Source organism: Schistocerca piceifrons, chromosome 5, assembly GCF_021461385.2.
Source record: "Schistocerca piceifrons isolate TAMUIC-IGC-003096 chromosome 5, iqSchPice1.1, whole genome shotgun sequence".
NCBI classification, from domain to species: domain Eukaryota; kingdom Metazoa; phylum Arthropoda; class Insecta; order Orthoptera; family Acrididae; genus Schistocerca; species Schistocerca piceifrons.
Window position 1 is genome coordinate 670,246,817 of NC_060142.1, and position 18,179 is coordinate 670,264,995.

Here is an 18,179-nt window from a genome sequence, read left to right on the forward strand (position 1 = left end):
AGAGTTTTGATGCTGTCACAAGAAATGACTTATGAAGAAGAGTGAACTTAGTATGAAGTTTCCCTTTAATTCATTTGCAACAAATTTGGGGGGAAGCTGATACAAGGTATCAGTATGACTGTCAGCACTTGCTAATTTTCCCATGATTTGGCCTTCTGCAAAACTTTTTCCACTTTAGAAATATTTTAATACTAGGCTATTACGCATATCGTACAATTTGATTTCAGCAGTACTCGGTTCCCGTATCTACAGACAAACAAGTACAGGAAACACTTTACAAAATAAAGTAAAGGATTTGATCTCTGCACAGTTTGAAAACTCCAAGGTAATATACAGAAGCAGCTCCTCCTCAGTATTAGCGGTACTTAAGTTTACCAATTACATTCTCTGCTAAACACTTCAACCTCAATGAACTGGCACCTTGTAGGGGTTTGACAACTGCTACTTGTCTTCAGTACTGCCCTTGCAACTAATCTACATTTCTTCACTTCTGAAGCAATTACAACAAAATTGGGAATACATCCACCATATAGAAACTTAAATTAGTAATGCAACACATTTTTTGGTACATCCACCTGAAAATATTTTCCTGGCATGCATTCACTCAACCAATAACATACGTATGGCACAACTTAAGTGACAAATCATTAAAACAGATCAGTTGTTGCAATACACAACTGCTGTCTTGTCTTATTACCACATTACTTGATCAACATGAATAAATTTTCCAACTGCATTCATTCCTTATATCTAACAACAGTGGCAACATTTCAAACACAGAACATGGTACAGTAATTAAACATATCATACAAATTCAACACTGTGCTACAAACAAAAACATGACGTGTTAGCTTATTCAAAATTTGATCTTTTACTTTGAATTTCTGATTTGCTTTTCACTGCTCACAAAATTAGTTTGAGACTTTAGCCAAGAGAAACCTACCTTCAATAATTGTGACAAATCATGTTTACAATTAAGACATCAGTTCTGAAGAAATACCCTAAAAAGTGGCTCTCCTATACTGCAAAAATAAAAATTAGGAAAACTGAATAATACTGAAGGCACATTGGTGTGATAGTTTTATTTTTCATTATAAATCCACCTTAACGTGCATCTGTTAAATATTGTTAGTATAAAGAATATTGTGGCTTTGTTAACATTTCAAGTTTGCAAATAATTATCTCTTATCACAATTCCATCCCCGTGAAGCATTTCAGGCAGATAGAAGTGTCATTATACTATAATATTCTTACTATAATAAGTGCAAGGGAATGTTTGATATTTAGAGATAAAATCTTTTCCAAAACAATATTATCCAAACACAAAAGTTATGGATGTATACAAATAGTACAGCACAACTGAAGCGTCTTTTTGTAAACTATTGACCATCAAATCAATGTTTTCTGCACATTCAAAAACCATTAAAAGTAGTCTATTATCAAAGTGACTAAAATAGGCTGAAAACTTCACTTGCACTTTGATCTTCACTCTTAAAAGTATGGAACTTTCAGAAAAGTTCTACAAATATTAACAACAAAGTTACATATGAAATGAGAATGAGTACAATAAAATATTAAAATGAAATGAAACTGGAAAGTTTAGGTGATGTTATACACTTGGAAGGAAATATGGGGGATGATATGGACTGCCTGCAGGGCGGCTCAAATCATCATACTGAGCTTGAGCCACTGTCAATTCACAGAGCCTAAGGGAGGCCTACAGTATTTAAGTCAGTACAAAAATAAGTTCCGTATTATTAAATTACTGGGCAAGGAACAATGCAAATAAATTACAGAAGTATATGTAATCAGCACAGTTTCTGTGCTGTATAATAAATTATCCCATGGGGAATGAAGATACTTATGAGTCAAATGCTTATAAATATGTTTCAATTTCAATACAAAATCTATGCTACACACACAAAAAACATCAAAAACGTATTGACAGCACTATCATGAAAATGAATGATGATGCACAGTATTTTGTACTTGTGTGAACACCCGGCATAAAGGAGTCAGACTATCATGGGCACCAGCACACTCCCATATACTTTACCACAAGAGCCCACACAACAAAAAAGCTTATCCAGGTCAGTCCAAACATCCCTAGAGCACCAACCGTTAATTCATACATTTTATAAACATTTCCTTTTTCCCAAATAAAATTAGAGACCTAATGCACCCTTCTTGCAGGGTATTTTCCATCTCTCATGGGATCTATCTAAATTTAGACATTCACAGCTCCCATCTTCACATTATCCGGCATCTATCTTCTCCTTGCGGATCACCCTGAAAGAAAGAAGAAATCTTGCTGGAATATTTGAATGTAACTTAGAAGTTACTTGCAATGGGTACAGAGAAAACATTGCAAGGGAAGGATCTAGTGGAAAATTATTTTCTAACTCCAGTTCACACTGAACAAACTAATAGGGAACTCAAGTCACTGTCAGTCTAAATACTGATGAGTACACTTACATCTAGAGGAGATGCAGATTGTAGAAGAGTACTTTTCCTGACAAATATTTTATGACTGTCTGAGGACAAGTGATTGTGGAAATATGAAGTACCCAAATACACCATTGCTACAATATTTAAAAACTTACATTTTGAAAGTGTGATTAAACTTATGTTAAAATCATGAGGCTGAGGGGAAGCTATGATAAGCACAGGGAAGGAAATACTGTGCTTTAGTTTGAGGAGCTATCCTGAAATTTGCCTTTATTTGTGGAAACCACAGAAAATCTTATTTTGGATGGCCAGGGGAGGATTGTGCTAACTTATTTGTTGGTACAGTGGGATACTAACTGAGTCCATTACTGTGTGTTCTAACAGTTTTAATATTACAAGGCTACATTTAATTTATAGTGGCTAAACATTAAGTCCCTCTCAAATTTACATCAGAAAGACTTATGTTAATTGGCGAAGAAAGGTGATGTTAATACTAAAGGACACACAAAATGAACTTAACAGCCAATCATTTCTACTCCACAAATACACTACAATCTGTCCTGAGTATCTAACTGGACATGTTACAGATCCGTAACTTCCATGCTGTGTTCATCAGCTGTCATCCAGCAGTCACATATACATAGAATGCATAGGTGACATGCTTAAGTACCATATTGTTGAGCAGTAATCTTCCAACTAATCAGCCAATTTTTGTTTACAGACAAATAAAATATCAGGTCATTCCTCAGATTTACTTTATCTAAAATCACAATTACCTTTTAGGGAATGTGGATTCTGCTGACTAATGAAAACCAGATGTGACACTCTGGGAAGCTTATCAATGTCTTTACAAAACTTTAGTAGCTTGTATGTTTGGGACACTAAAACATATAAAGTAAACTTTATCCCAAGTGGCTATTTTCCTGCATTTTCAAATGTTTTCTACTTTAGCTCAATAACAAGGAAAAGAGACTGCTACTCACTACATAGTTGGTGTACAGTTACAGAAAAAGAAGGCTTCAGATTTTGGACTTCTCTCCTCCCCCCCCCCCCCCCCCAAATCCAGAACTGTAAAGGCTGACATCTTACTTGAAAGTAGGTATGCAGTTCCACAATTGACATTTATTAACTACAAAGTATCAAATATTTAATACCTGCTGGTGATATAGTTCTTCACCATCAAAAGTTCTATGGTGACCATAACCAGAAGAGATTTCCCTATGATGGGATGATGAACTGGTCAATATTTGGCGTTTGCGCTCACTGACTGCCATTTCCTGGAAAATGCAGAAGTTTTATTTTACGTAATACACATTAGCTAACTATTTAATATTGTACTAGTAACCAAGATTCAGTACCTCTCCTTGGTTGTTCAAAAGTGTAGTAGTCATACTTTCCCCAACAAACCACTTCTGTCCTTTCATCACAATATTATTCGGTGGCTCATGTGTCTGCCCTACATCTGATGACCACACAGTGATGGTAGCACCAGCCTCAATTTTAACACTACGGTGAAATTTGAAAACTGTTTCATTATCACCTGCACGTCTTATCAGTTGCCAGCCACTCAAATTCACTTCCTGTGAAAAGACAGAAATATATAGTCTTCTCTTTACAGTGGAAAAATATTGACTGTCAGTCCAAATACAACTATCAAATTATATTCATACAAAAATAAAGATGAGGTGACTTACCGAACGAAAGCGCTGGCAGGTCGATAGACACACAAACAAACACAAACATACACACAAAATTCTAGCTTTCGCAACCAACGGTTGCCTCATCAGGAAAGAGGGAAGGAGAGGGAAAGATGAAAGGATGTGGGTTTTAAGGAAGAGGGTAAGGAGTCATTCCAATCCCGGGAGCGGAAAGACTTACCTTAGGGGGAAAAAAGGACAGGTATACACTCGAGCTCACACACACACACATATCAATCCACACATACAGACACAGGCAGACATATTTAAAGACAAAGAGTTTGGGCAGAGATGTCAGTCGAGGTGGAAGTGTAGAGGCAAAGAAGTTGTTGAAAGACAGGTGAGGTATGAGTGGGAGCAACTTGAAATTAGCGGAGATTGAGGCCTGGCGGATAACGAGAAGAGAGGATATACTGAAGGGCAAATTCCCATCTCCGGAGTTCGGATAGGTTGGTGCTGGTGGGGAGTATCCAGATAACCCGGACGGTGTAACACTGTGCCAAGATGTGCTTGCCGTGCACCAAGGCATGTTTAGCCACAGGGTGATCCTCATTACCAACAAACACTGTCTGCCTGTGTCCATTCATGCGAATGGACAGTTTGTTGCTGGTCATTCCCACATAGAATGCATCACAGTGTAGGCAGGTCAGTTGGTAAATCACGTGGGTGCTTTCACACGTGGCTCTGCCTTTGATCGTGTACACCTTCCGGGTTACAGGACTGGAGTAGGTGGTGGTGGGAGGGTGCATGGGACAGGTTTTGCACCGGGGGCAGTTACAAGTATAGGAGCCAGAGGGTAGCGAAGGTGGTTTGGGGATTTCATAGGGATGAACTAACAGGTTACGAAGGTACCAGCCATGGGTACCAGGATGGCCCCCTCGTACGCCAACCTATTCATGGGTCGCTTAGAGGAAGCCTTCTTGGTTACCCAGGCCTGCCAACTCCAAGTTTGGTACAGATTTATTGATGACATCTTCATGATCTGGACTCACAGTGAAGAAGAACGCCAGAATTTCCTCTCCAACCTCAACTCCTTTGGTTCCATCAGATTCACCTGGTCCTACTCCAAATCCCATGCCACTTTTCTTGACGTTGACCACCTGTTCAATGGCCAGCTTCACACGTCCGTCCACATCAAACCCACCAATAAGCAACAATACCTCCACTATGACAGCTGCCACCCATTCCACATCAAACGGTCCCTTCCCTACAGCCTAGGTCTTCGTGGCAAATGAATCTGCTCCAGTCCGGAATCCCTGAATCATTACACCAACAACCTGACAACAGCTTTCGCATCCCGCAACTACCCTCCCGACTTTGTACAGAAGCAAATAACGAGAGCCACTTCCTCATCCCCTCAAACCCAGAATCCCCCACAGAAGAACCACAAAAGTGCCCCACTTGTGACAGGATACTTTCCGGGACTGGACCAGACTCTGAATGTGGCTCTCCAGCAGGGATACGACTTCCTCAAATCCTGCCCTGAAATGAGATCCATTCTTCATGAAATCCTCCCCACTCCACCAAGAGTGTCTTTCCGCCGTCCACCTAACCTTCGTAACCTGTTAGTTCATCCCTATGAAATCCCCAAACCACCTTCCCTACCCTCTGGCTCCTATCCTTGTAACCGCCCCCGGTGCAAAACCTGTCCCATGCGCCCTCCCACCACCACCTACTCCAGTCCTGTAACCCGGAAGGTGTACACGATCAAAGGCAGAGCCACGTGTGAAAGCACCCACGTGATTTACCAACTGACCTGCCTACACTGTGATGCATTCTATGTGGGAATGACCAGCAACAAACTGTCCATTCGCATGAATGGACACAGGCAGACAGTGTTTGTTGGTAATGAGGATCACCCTGTGGCTAAACATGCCTTGGTGCACAGCCAGCACATCTTGGCACAGTGTTACACCGTCCGGGTTATCTGGATACTCCCCACCAACACCAACCTATCCGAACTCCGGAGATGGGAACTTGCCCTTCAGTATACCCCTCTTCTCGTTATCTGCCAGGCCTCAATCTCCGCTAATTTCAAGTTGCCCCCACTCATACCTCACCTGTCTTTCAACAACTTCTTTGCCTCTACACTTCCACCTCGACTGACATCTCTGCCCAAACTCTTTGTCTTTAAATATGTCTGCTTGTGTCTGTATGTGTGGATGGATATGTGCGTGTGTGCGAGTGTATACCTGTCCTTTTTTCCCCCTAAGGTAAGTCTTTCCGCTCCCGGGATTGGAATGACTCCTTACCCTCTCCCTTAAAACCCACATCCTTTCATCTTTCCCTCTCCTTCCCTCTTTCCTGATGAGGCAAACATTGGTTGCGAAAGCTAGAATTTTGTGTGTGTGTGTCTATCGACCTGCCAGCACTTTCGTTCGGTAAGTCACCTCATCTTTATTTTTATATGTAATTTTTCCCACGTGGAATGTTTCCCTCTATTATACTGATATCATAAATTATATTCATAGGTTTATAAGAGTGTGTTATGCGAAAACATATGAACATTGTTAATTTAACAGTCAAGCACAGAATTGTCCAACTATGGTGGACAAAGGCTCATTATTAACAGTCCTATTATTTATGAGAATTAAAAAGCTGCACTGTAGAGAATTTAGAACAATTAATATTTAGCTATTCAGACAAATTCATGTATCCAAGACAAATTGGAGCCCTTTGTATAATTTTAATAATGCTAATTTGAAGTACGAGGGTCGGTCAAAAAGTAATGCCTCCCATTTTTTTTCTACTTAAAGAAATTAAGTTAAGTGAAAAATTTGAATTTGGCGCCATTCCTCAAACCTTCTTCTGCAATCCACTGCAGTAGTAACTTTCTGTGTCAACAGGTGGCAGCACAGCAGAAGTTTGTAAGATGGCCGACATCGATGTTCGTTTGAGACAGCGTTGTGTGATTGAATTCTTGAATGCAGAAGGTGAAACGCCCATACGCATTCATGAAAGACTGAAGAAGGTGTATGGTGTTGTGACAGTGGATGTCAGCACTGTTAGACGATGGGTTCGTCGTCGTAAGGAAGCTAAAGGGCAAACACCGTTGACTGACGAAAAGCGGAGCGGCAGGCCGGTGAGTGCAGTGACTCCACACAACATTCAGCAAGTTGATGACATCATTCGTGGTGACCATCGGGTGACTGCAGATGAAGTGTGTCGCATTATTTCTCTTAGTAAAGGCAGTGTGATCACGATTATTAAACAATTGGGGTACTCAAAAGTTTGTGCACGGTGGGTTCCAAGAATGTTAACCGATCAGAATAAAGAGGCAAGGAAAACAATAGCCTCCCAACACTTGCAGCGCTTCCGTTTGGAGGGAGATGAGTTTCTGAAAAAAATTGTGACCGGGGACGAAACATGGGTGCATTTTTTTGAACCCGAATCAAAGAGGCAGTCAATGGAGTGGCGTCACACAAGCTCGCCGAGGAAGAACAAATTCAAAACTGTGCGATCGGCAGGGAAAGTTATGGCAACAGTTTTCTGGGATACAGAGGGTGTGATTCTGGTTGATTTTTTGGAGCAGGGGTGCACAATAAATTCTGTTCAATACGTCACAACCCTCAACAAACTTAAAGCACGTCTTCAGCGAGTTCGCCCAACAAAATCACTGGCAGATGTTCTTCTTTTGCATGACAATGCAAGACCACACACCAGTCGTCACACCTCTGACGAGATTGTCAAAATTGGATGGGAAGTTTTGCCTCATCCCCCATACAGCCCTGACCTGGCACCATCAGACTTCCATCTGTTCGGGCCACTAAAAGAAGCTCATCGTGGGATTCATTTTGAAGATGAGGAGGCCGTCAAAACATCCGTGCGTCAATGGCTTAGGAAGCAGAGCTGTGATTTTTACCGTGCTGGGATACATGCCCTTGTTCAAAGATGGACCACAACTGTAGAGATGGGCGGAGATTACATTGAAAAATGACAAAATGATCCTCAATGTTGTGGTTTTCAACCTATGTAATTGCATTTAAATTTCCTGACAAACGTAGAAAAAAAATAGGAGGCATTACTTTTTGACTGACCCTCGTACAACTTGTCAGTAATGTAATGGCATTGATATTTTAAAGTGCCTTCAAGGAAAGGACATAAGGCCCTAGCAAAATACTCCAAAATTTCATGGGTCACCACTGATACAAAGACTGCATTCAACAGAAGGCAAGACCTGCCGTTGAATCAAAACATCAGACTACCCCATCCAGTTAAAATACTGAGTAAAGCCTGAAAGTTTGTATTTAAGCTCAAAAAATTAGTAATTCTGGTAACAAAATCAAAACGGAAGCCATAAGGTGAGACTGGTGAAGATTGCCTCAATACAACACAAAATATTGTTCTGAACACGTTAGATAAATATGCAATCAAAAGATACTGGTAAAAATCTCTAATGAGAAATTTAAGATTTGCTAAGAATACAGGACATGATGGTTCTTTAGTAATAACTATTAAAATACTGAAAGTGAGTCCCTAATACCTCAGATCACACAGGTATTAATTCACGTTCTGCATGGTTTCCTTTTAGCTGCGTAAGATATAAACTTTGATGTTTAGACACAAAGTGATGGCTTCTTAAAACAGTAATTTTCAAAATCTGTGACTCCATGCAATCTTCGACAGCTCTGATATGTTTCCAATGTGTGTCAGTATGGATCCATTGCTTGCATTCCATTGATTCTTCAGGGTTGTATTCAAAATGGTCTAAAAAGAGCATCTACTGCAACTTTTCTGGACATTTCTCACAACACTGTACCATAAAATCTTGATTCCAATCTTCATACACTCTTGATCTTTTAGTCATCTTGGATGTACCTCACTGAAACCAACATTCATTTGACAAAAACACTCATTTGACATTTTATTGAATTGTGTATACACATACTGAATGAGATCCAGAAGCACCACTGCGTTACATCATTTTGGCCTGAGCTCAGAAAATTCTGATAAGTTCAGTTTATTTCCATATAGCTAAAAATATGCAATGAGCAATTCTTTCTGGATACAAAAGAGTAGGCGCTTCTGCTTGAGAATCTTTTCCCATTTATTCTTACTGCAATACAATCCTTTTTGCATGGGCACAAATGAGAAACTTATTCTCAAAACGTGAGGACATTTTGTTTTTCTTTGTATCTGGCTCACAATAGCAACTGTGGAAATTACATTAGGAACACTGCTTTGGGCTTTAAGAACTTTGCACTATATATCCCGTTGAAGCCCTTCTACTGATCTGAAGTTTTAATAGTAACTCTCGAAGTGATGATAATGAAGTATTAGCAGTAAAGCAAGCTTCACCAACATCCATGTCTTCACTGGATGGTGATCCTTGGTTAACCTGGTGGATGAGTTTTTGGGCCACTTAAATCTTCTGACGAATTTTAAAAAATTCATTATTCAGTAACTTCAACATACATCAGACACTGCAGTGGTTACTGGTGTTAGAGCCTTCTTGGTTTAGCATTTTTCTTTACCAAATTGCATTGCAGTAAGTCTTCTGCAGGAACTGCAATTTTCTCATCAACAAGGCATTATAGTATGAACAAATTCGAGCATCTTCAGTAAAATCAAGCACAGATCTAAATCATGGAAGCTCCTTGTCCATTGGTGACATTTCCTTAACCGGTCGTATGCGACTTCGGCCATAACAGAATGGTGATGGCATGACAATCAGTTCCACCAGATCCATCAAAGTTGAAGCTGGGAGCAAGGGGGTCTTTATTCATTTTATACAATAATTTATTAACTGATAACAAGCAATTTTGAATTTTCCATGCTAGTTCTGAAGCATAACTTAAATGATGTTACATTGATTCATACGAATCATTCACTTAAAATCTCGCAATTTTTTTAAATTTACTTTTAACAGATTGTCTTGTTTGTATATAAAATACACAAGTTATTACAACATTTCCAGCTACAACAATGATTACTGACAACTGATGATTCAAACATTCAGCACTACAATTGTACAATGTCACAAGGAAAATGAAACCGCATAGGTAACTGATCATTTGAAAATTGCCAACAACGAAAGCAACAACTGAAAGTGGCATGATTCAGTAATGTATCATTGTGAGGATAAAGCTATAAAATATTGCTGCTTTATAAGGCCAATGGAAAAAAGTGACAATGGATATATGCACCACCACGCATTCTAGTGTTAAAACATTCTAAGGCAACATAGCATTCCATTCAGTCTTCTAGATTTTATAATTTTAAGAATATTACGGAAAGGATAGTTTCTACTTACCATATAGCAGAGATGCCGAGTTGCAGATAGGCACAACAAAAATACTGTCAGAAAGTGAGCTTTCAGTCAACAAGGCCTCCATCGAGACACACACCTCTTTTCGATGTTTGCCTTGTTGGTCAAAAGCTCACTTTCTGATAAGTCTGTTGTGGCTCTGTGGCTTAGCATCTCTGCTATATGGTGAGTAGGAATTATACTTTCACAATACTGTCATAATGTTAAGAGAATTTTATGACGTTTTCTAACATTCATATCCATCTACATCTACATGTATTCTCTGCAAATCACATTTAAGCACTTGACAGAGGGTTCACTGAACAACCTTCACAATAATTCTCTGTTATTCCAATCACAGCGCACAGAAAAAACGAACACCTATATCCTTCCATGTGAGCTCTGATTCCCCTTATTTTGTTATTATGATCTTTACTCTGTATGTAGACTGGCATCAACAAAGTATTTCCACATTCAGAGGAGAAGATTGATAATTGAAATTTCGTGAGAAGATTGCTCCACAGTGAAAAACTGCCTTTGTTTTAATGATTCCATCCCAAAACCTGTATATTTCAGTGATACACTCTCCCCTATTTTGTGATAATGCAGAACATGCTGCCCTTCTTTGAACTTTCTCTATGTACTCTGTCAGTCCTATCTGGTAAGGACCCCACACCACACAGCAGTATTCTAAAAAGAGGACGGACAAGCATAGTGCAGCAGTCTCTCTACTAGATCTGTTATATTTTCTAAGTGTCCTGCAATAAAACAGTCAGGTTAGCATTCCGCACAACATTTGTGTGTGTTCCTTCCAATTTCAGTTGTTTGTAATCTTAATTCCTAGGTATTTAGTTAAATTTATGGCCCTTTGACGTGACTTATCGTGTAATCAATATTTAATGGATTCCTTCTAGCACACTTAGATGACTTCACACCTTTCATTATTTAGAGCCCTTGCCACGTTACACAACATATTCCAATTTTTGCACCATATGGATATCTTTTCTAAATCTTATGCAATTTGTTTTTATCTTCTGATGACCTTATTAGTCAAACGACACCATCATCTGCAAACAACCTGAGACAGCTGCTCAGATTGTCTCCTAAAACATCTATGTAAATAAGGAACAGCAAAAAAACTATAACACTACCTTGTGGAAAGCCAAAAATCACTTCTGTTTCACTCTTTCTGTCAACTACGATGAACTGTGACAGGACATGACGAATCCAGTGAATGATAAGACGATATTCCACATGCACACAACTTCATTACAAGCCCCTGGAGTTTTACAGTGTCAAAAGCCTTTTGGAAATCTAGAAATACGGGATCAATTTGAAATACCCTTTCAACAGCATTCAACACTTCATGAGAGTGAAGAGCTAATTGTGTTTCATAACAACGATGTTTTCTACATACGTGTTGATTGGGTGTCAATGGACCGTTCTCTTCAAGGTAATGTTATACAGAAAACTAATATAAAAATTCTTATTGTTGGCATAGTTACCTACCCTGAGCCACAGGAAAATCTCATTAAGAGACACTGCAAGTTATACATATGTTTATTTACAACTTCAAATTTTCTATGTTTGTCGATAATCCATTTTCCCCACTTTTGAAAGGTATTCTTACTCATCAAAAGGCAAGATCCAGAAATTAAACAATATACCCTTGAAAGCTTAAAGTTAACAAGGAAAGTTCAGATATTGCCCCCAAAAATAACCTACAATTTGCACATAGAAATTTTGGCCAATTTTGCAGATGTGTATCTTTTCATTTAGGCATCCAAAGTGAAGTACATTTAATCCCTATGTACATCACAGGTGAGAATAACCTATGGAGTTTGTGTGCCATTGGTTCATACAGAAACTAGCTGTGGCCAGTAAAACCTTGGGGTTGCGAATTTTAAAACAAATCTTTCAGATACTTCAGAGGCTTGTACCTTTATGTTTATTAATGCACATGACCAAGTGTTTGCTAGAGCTTTTAAAACATCTAGCGAACTTTGCACATTTGCACCTTCATATGTGATGTGAAGGTTAGTGAACCTATTATTAAAAGGCCCCAAACATTCAACTACTGAAGATACTTAAACTGAAATTTGGTATATAACCATAAAAAGACAATATAGAACCTTCACACCAAATTTCATTAGATTTTGAGATGGTGAAGTGGAGACACTTTAATATTGGTCCCTTTGACATGAAATAACCCACTATTACACTTATTTCCAGTAAGAATTGGACAATCGAGATTTGTCTTACTGCGGCATCAAATGCAATGGTCAAACAAAAAGAACTAGCATAATATCAAATCGCTACTGAATCAAATATCAAATCCAACAATATTTTAGGTGTTGTAACCGTAAACTACAAAGAACATCTATATTGCACAGTGTTTCCAGTATTTCCTGCTAGCATTATTCAGCTGCATTCACGTTAGATAAATATGCAATCAAAAGATACTGGTAAAAATCTCTAATGAGAAATTTAAGATTTGCTAAGAATACAGGACATGATGGTTCTTTAGTAATAACTATTAAAATACTGAAAGTGAGTCCCTAATACCTCAGATCACACAGGTATTAATTCACGTTCTGCATGGTTTCCTTTTAGCTGCGTAAGATATAAACTTTGATGTTTAGACACAAAGTGATGGCTTCTTAAAACAGTAATTTTCAAAATCTGTGACTCCATGCAATCTTCGACAGCTCTGATATGTTTCCAATGTGTGTCAGTATGGATCCATTGCTTGCATTCCATTGATTCTTCAGGGTTGTATTCAAAATGGTCTAAAAAGAGCATCTACTGCAACTTTTCTGGACATTTCTCACAACACTGTACCATAAAATCTTGATTCCAATCTTCATACACTCTTGATCTTTTAGTCATCTTGGATGTACCTCACTGAAACCAACATTCATTTGACAAAAACACTCATTTGACATTTTATTGAATTGTGTATACACATACTGAATGAGATCCAGAAGCACCACTGCGTTACATCATTTTGGCCTGAGCTCAGAAAATTCTGATAAGTTCAGTTTATTTCCATATAGCTAAAAATATGCAATGAGCAATTCTTTCTGGATACAAAAGAGTAGGCGCTTCTGCTTGAGAATCTTTTCCCATTTATTCTTACTGCAATACAATCCTTTTTGCATGGGCACAAATGAGAAACTTATTCTCAAAACGTGAGGACATTTTGTTTTTCTTTGTATCTGGCTCACAATAGCAACTGTGGAAATTACATTAGGAACACTGCTTTGGGCTTTAAGAACTTTGCACTATATATCCCGTTGAAGCCCTTCTACTGATCTGAAGTTTTAATAGTAACTCTCGAAGTGATGATAATGAAGTATTAGCAGTAAAGCAAGCTTCACCAACATCCATGTCTTCACTGGATGGTGATCCTTGGTTAACCTGGTGGATGAGTTTTTGGGCCACTTAAATCTTCTGACGAATTTTAAAAAATTCATTATTCAGTAACTTCAACATACATCAGACACTGCAGTGGTTACTGGTGTTAGAGCCTTCTTGGTTTAGCATTTTTCTTTACCAAATTGCATTGCAGTAAGTCTTCTGCAGGAACTGCAATTTTCTCATCAACAAGGCATTATAGTATGAACAAATTCGAGCATCTTCAGTAAAATCAAGCACAGATCTAAATCATGGAAGCTCCTTGTCCATTGGTGACATTTCCTTAACCGGTCGTATGTGACTTCGGCCATAACAGAATGGTGATGGCATGACAATCAGTTCCACCAGATCCATCAAAGTTGAAGCTGGGAGCAAGGGGGTCTTTATTCATTTTATACAATAATTTATTAACTGATAACAAGCAATTTTGAATTTTCCATGCTAGTTCTGAAGCATAACTTAAATGATGTTACATTGATTCATACGAATCATTCACTTAAAATCTCGCAATTTTTTTAAATTTACTTTTAACAGATTGTCTTGTTTGTATATAAAATACACAAGTTATTACAACATTTCCAGCTACAACAATGATTACTGACAACTGATGATTCAAACATTCAGCACTACAATTGTACAATGTCACAAGGAAAATGAAACCGCATAGGTAACTGATCATTTGAAAATTGCCAACAACGAAAGCAACAACTGAAAGTGGCATGATTCAGTAATGTATCATTGTGAGGATAAAGCTATAAAATATTGCTGCTTTATAAGGCCAATGGAAAAAAGTGACAATGGATATATGCACCACCACGCATTCTAGTGTTAAAACATTCTAAGGCAACATAGCATTCCATTCAGTCTTCTAGATTTTATAATTTTAAGAATATTACGGAAAGGATAGTTTCTACTTACCATATAGCAGAGATGCCGAGTTGCAGATAGGCACAACAAAAATACTGTCAGAAAGTGAGCTTTCAGTCAACAAGGCCTCCATCGAGACACACACACACCTCTTTTCGATGTTTGCCTTGTTGGTCAAAAGCTCACTTTCTGATAAGTCTGTTGTGGCTCTGTGGCTTAGCATCTCTGCTATATGGTGAGTAGGAATTATACTTTCACAATACTGTCATAATGTTAAGAGAATTTTATGACGTTTTCTAACATTCATATCCATCTACATCTACATGTATTCTCTGCAAATCACATTTAAGCACTTGACAGAGGGTTCACTGAACAACCTTCACAATAATTCTCTGTTATTCCAATCACAGCGCACAGAAAAAACGAACACCTATATCCTTCCATGTGAGCTCTGATTCCCCTTATTTTGTTATTATGATCTTTACTCTGTATGTAGACTGGCATCAACAAAGTATTTCCACATTCAGAGGAGAAGATTGATAATTGAAATTTCGTGAGAAGATTGCTCCACAGTGAAAAACTGCCTTTGTTTTAATGATTCCATCCCAAAACCTGTATATTTCAGTGATACACTCTCCCCTATTTTGTGATAATGCAGAACATGCTGCCCTTCTTTGAACTTTCTCTATGTACTCTGTCAGTCCTATCTGGTAAGGACCCCACACCACACAGCAGTATTCTAAAAAGAGGACGGACAAGCATAGTGCAGCAGTCTCTCTACTAGATCTGTTATATTTTCTAAGTGTCCTGCAATAAAACAGTCAGGTTAGCATTCCGCACAACATTTGTGTGTGTTCCTTCCAATTTCAGTTGTTTGTAATCTTAATTCCTAGGTATTTAGTTAAATTTATGGCCCTTTGACGTGACTTATCGTGTAATCAATATTTAATGGATTCCTTCTAGCACACTTAGATGACTTCACACCTTTCATTATTTAGAGCCCTTGCCACGTTACACAACATATTCCAATTTTTGCACCATATGGATATCTTTTCTAAATCTTATGAAATTTGTTTTTATCTTCTGATGACCTTATTAGTCAAACGACACCATCATCTGCAAACAACCTGAGACAGCTGCTCAGATTGTCTCCTAAAACATCTATGTAAATAAGGAACAGCAAAAAAACTATAACACTACCTTGTGGAAAGCCAAAAATCACTTCTGTTTCACTCTTTCTGTCAACTACGATGAACTGTGACAGGACATGACGAATCCAGTGAATGATAAGACGATATTCCACATGCACACAACTTCATTACAAGCCCCTGGAGTTTTACAGTGTCAAAAGCCTTTTGGAAATCTAGAAATACGGGATCAATTTGAAATACCCTTTCAACAGCATTCAACACTTCATGAGAGTGAAGAGCTAATTGTGTTTCATAACAACGATGTTTTCTACATACGTGTTGATTGGGTGTCAATGGACCGTTCTCTTCAAGGTAATGTTATACAGAAAACTAATATAAAAATTCTTATTGTTGGCATAGTTACCTACCCTGAGCCACAGGAAAATCTCATTAAGAGACACTGCAAGTTATACATATGTTTATTTACAACTTCAAATTTTCTATGTTTGTCGATAATCCATTTTCCCCACTTTTGAAAGGTATTCTTACTCATCAAAAGGCAAGATCCAGAAATTAAACAATATACCCTTGAAAGCTTAAAGTTAACAAGGAAAGTTCAGATATTGCCCCCAAAAATAACCTACAATTTGCACATAGAAATTTTGGCCAATTTTGCAGATGTGTATCTTTTCATTTAGGCATCCAAAGTGAAGTACATTTAATCCCTATGTACATCACAGGTGAGAATAACCTATGGAGTTTGTGTGCCATTGGTTCATACAGAAACTAGCTGTGGCCAGTAAAACCTTGGGGTTGCGAATTTTAAAACAAATCTTTCAGATACTTCAGAGGCTTGTACCTTTATGTTTATTAATGCACATGACCAAGTGTTTGCTAGAGCTTTTAAAACATCTAGCGAACTTTGCACATTTGCACCTTCATATGTGATGTGAAGGTTAGTGAGCCTATTATTAAAAGGCCCCAAACATTCAACTACTGAAGATACTTAAACTGAAATTTGGTATATAACCATAAAAAGACAATATAGAACCTTCACACCAAATTTCATTAGATTTTGAGATGGTGAAGTGGAGACACTTTAATATTGGTCCCTTTGACATGAAATAACCCACTATTACACTTATTTCCAGTAAGAATTGGACAATCGAGATTTGTCTTACTGCGGCATCAAATGCAATGGTCAAACAAAAAGAACTAGCATAATATCAAATCGCTACTGAATCAAATATCAAATCCAACAATATTTTAGGTGTTGTAACCGTAAACTACAAAGAACATCTATATTGCACAGTGTTTCCAGTATTTCCTGCTAGCATTATTCAGCTGCATATTTAACAGTCTTAACATACAATTTACTGCCCACAAGCTGCTAAGAGAGTACAACTGTCACAAATAATACAATTAAGATTAGTGAATAACTTTTTTACCCTCCATCAGCTTAGGCAGGCAAACTGCTTCCCTCCTGTCAATACCTACCTTTCCGCTTTTATTCTGAAGTCTGACAAATCTGCCATCTGGGCAGACTTCAGTGATGTGCACTTCACCTTTTGCACTGCTCTTAACTTTATAGTCTGAAAGACTGGCTTCCTCAGATTCTTCCAGCATAGTGCGCTTGCGCTTTTGTGCCCTCACAGGAGTTCTGCGCAGTGGGGTGCTTCTCGACACACGCCCTGGAGAAGCGGGAGACTGCCCTGGGCTTATGTTCAACCTAGAACAGTATCAGAAATATTGGATTAACGTAAGGTCACCACATTTTCATTTGAAATTTGCAAGCAAATTACATCTGAAATAAAGCACTTCTGATAAATACATGTTTTGGTAATTTATATGGAAACAACTGGCACCTCTGTTCTTCCGATTCCAATAATTTCCTGTATGCAGCTATCTCCAGATCTAAAGCAACTCTGATGTCCATGAGGTCTTGATATTCTTGCAACTGATTTGCCATTTCATCACGCAAGGCTTGTAGTTCCTTTTCCAATACATCACGGTCAAGTTGAAACTTAAGTCTCTCGTCATCCAACAGTTTCTCAAGCTCATGCAAACGTCTCTGTAGGAGTGAAAAGTCTTTAGTATACATCCAGGAACTATCTTGAGGTACACAATACATTTCAGTTGATACGACTCACCAGAAGAGATGCATTAGCTGACTCCAGTTCAGCAATCCTGCCATTGAGGCCCTCAATTCTTGTGCGTGACTGCCTGAGCTCATCTACGGCCATCAACGAAGCATCACTGTTGCGTTGCAGTTGATTCTGTAGGCTCTTCACCTAGAAGTCATTTATTACACTATCAGAAAATTACAAACCACATACAGTAATTTTACAGAAAAAGGTGTAGTAAATGAGACTG

The 18,179-nt window shown here is 38.3% G+C and overlaps 1 protein-coding gene across 1 annotated transcript in view; it reads right to left on the bottom strand.

The window, feature by feature from the left end:
- Positions 1-1,067: 1,067 nt before the first annotated feature.
- LOC124798234 (lamin Dm0-like) overlaps positions 1,068-18,179 on the bottom strand; it is a 30,977-nt gene continuing 13,865 nt past the window's right edge. The window contains exons 5-10 of the mRNA XM_047261549.1: positions 17,957-18,097; positions 17,672-17,877; positions 17,304-17,535; positions 3,807-4,028; positions 3,603-3,725; positions 1,068-2,289 (exon numbers count right to left, since the gene is read on the bottom strand). Of these exons, the coding sequence (XP_047117505.1) occupies positions 2,251-2,289; positions 3,603-3,725; positions 3,807-4,028; positions 17,304-17,535; positions 17,672-17,877; positions 17,957-18,097 (963 nt within the window). The 3' untranslated portion in view covers positions 1,068-2,250. The remainder of the gene's footprint in view (positions 2,290-3,602; positions 3,726-3,806; positions 4,029-17,303; positions 17,536-17,671; positions 17,878-17,956; positions 18,098-18,179) is intronic.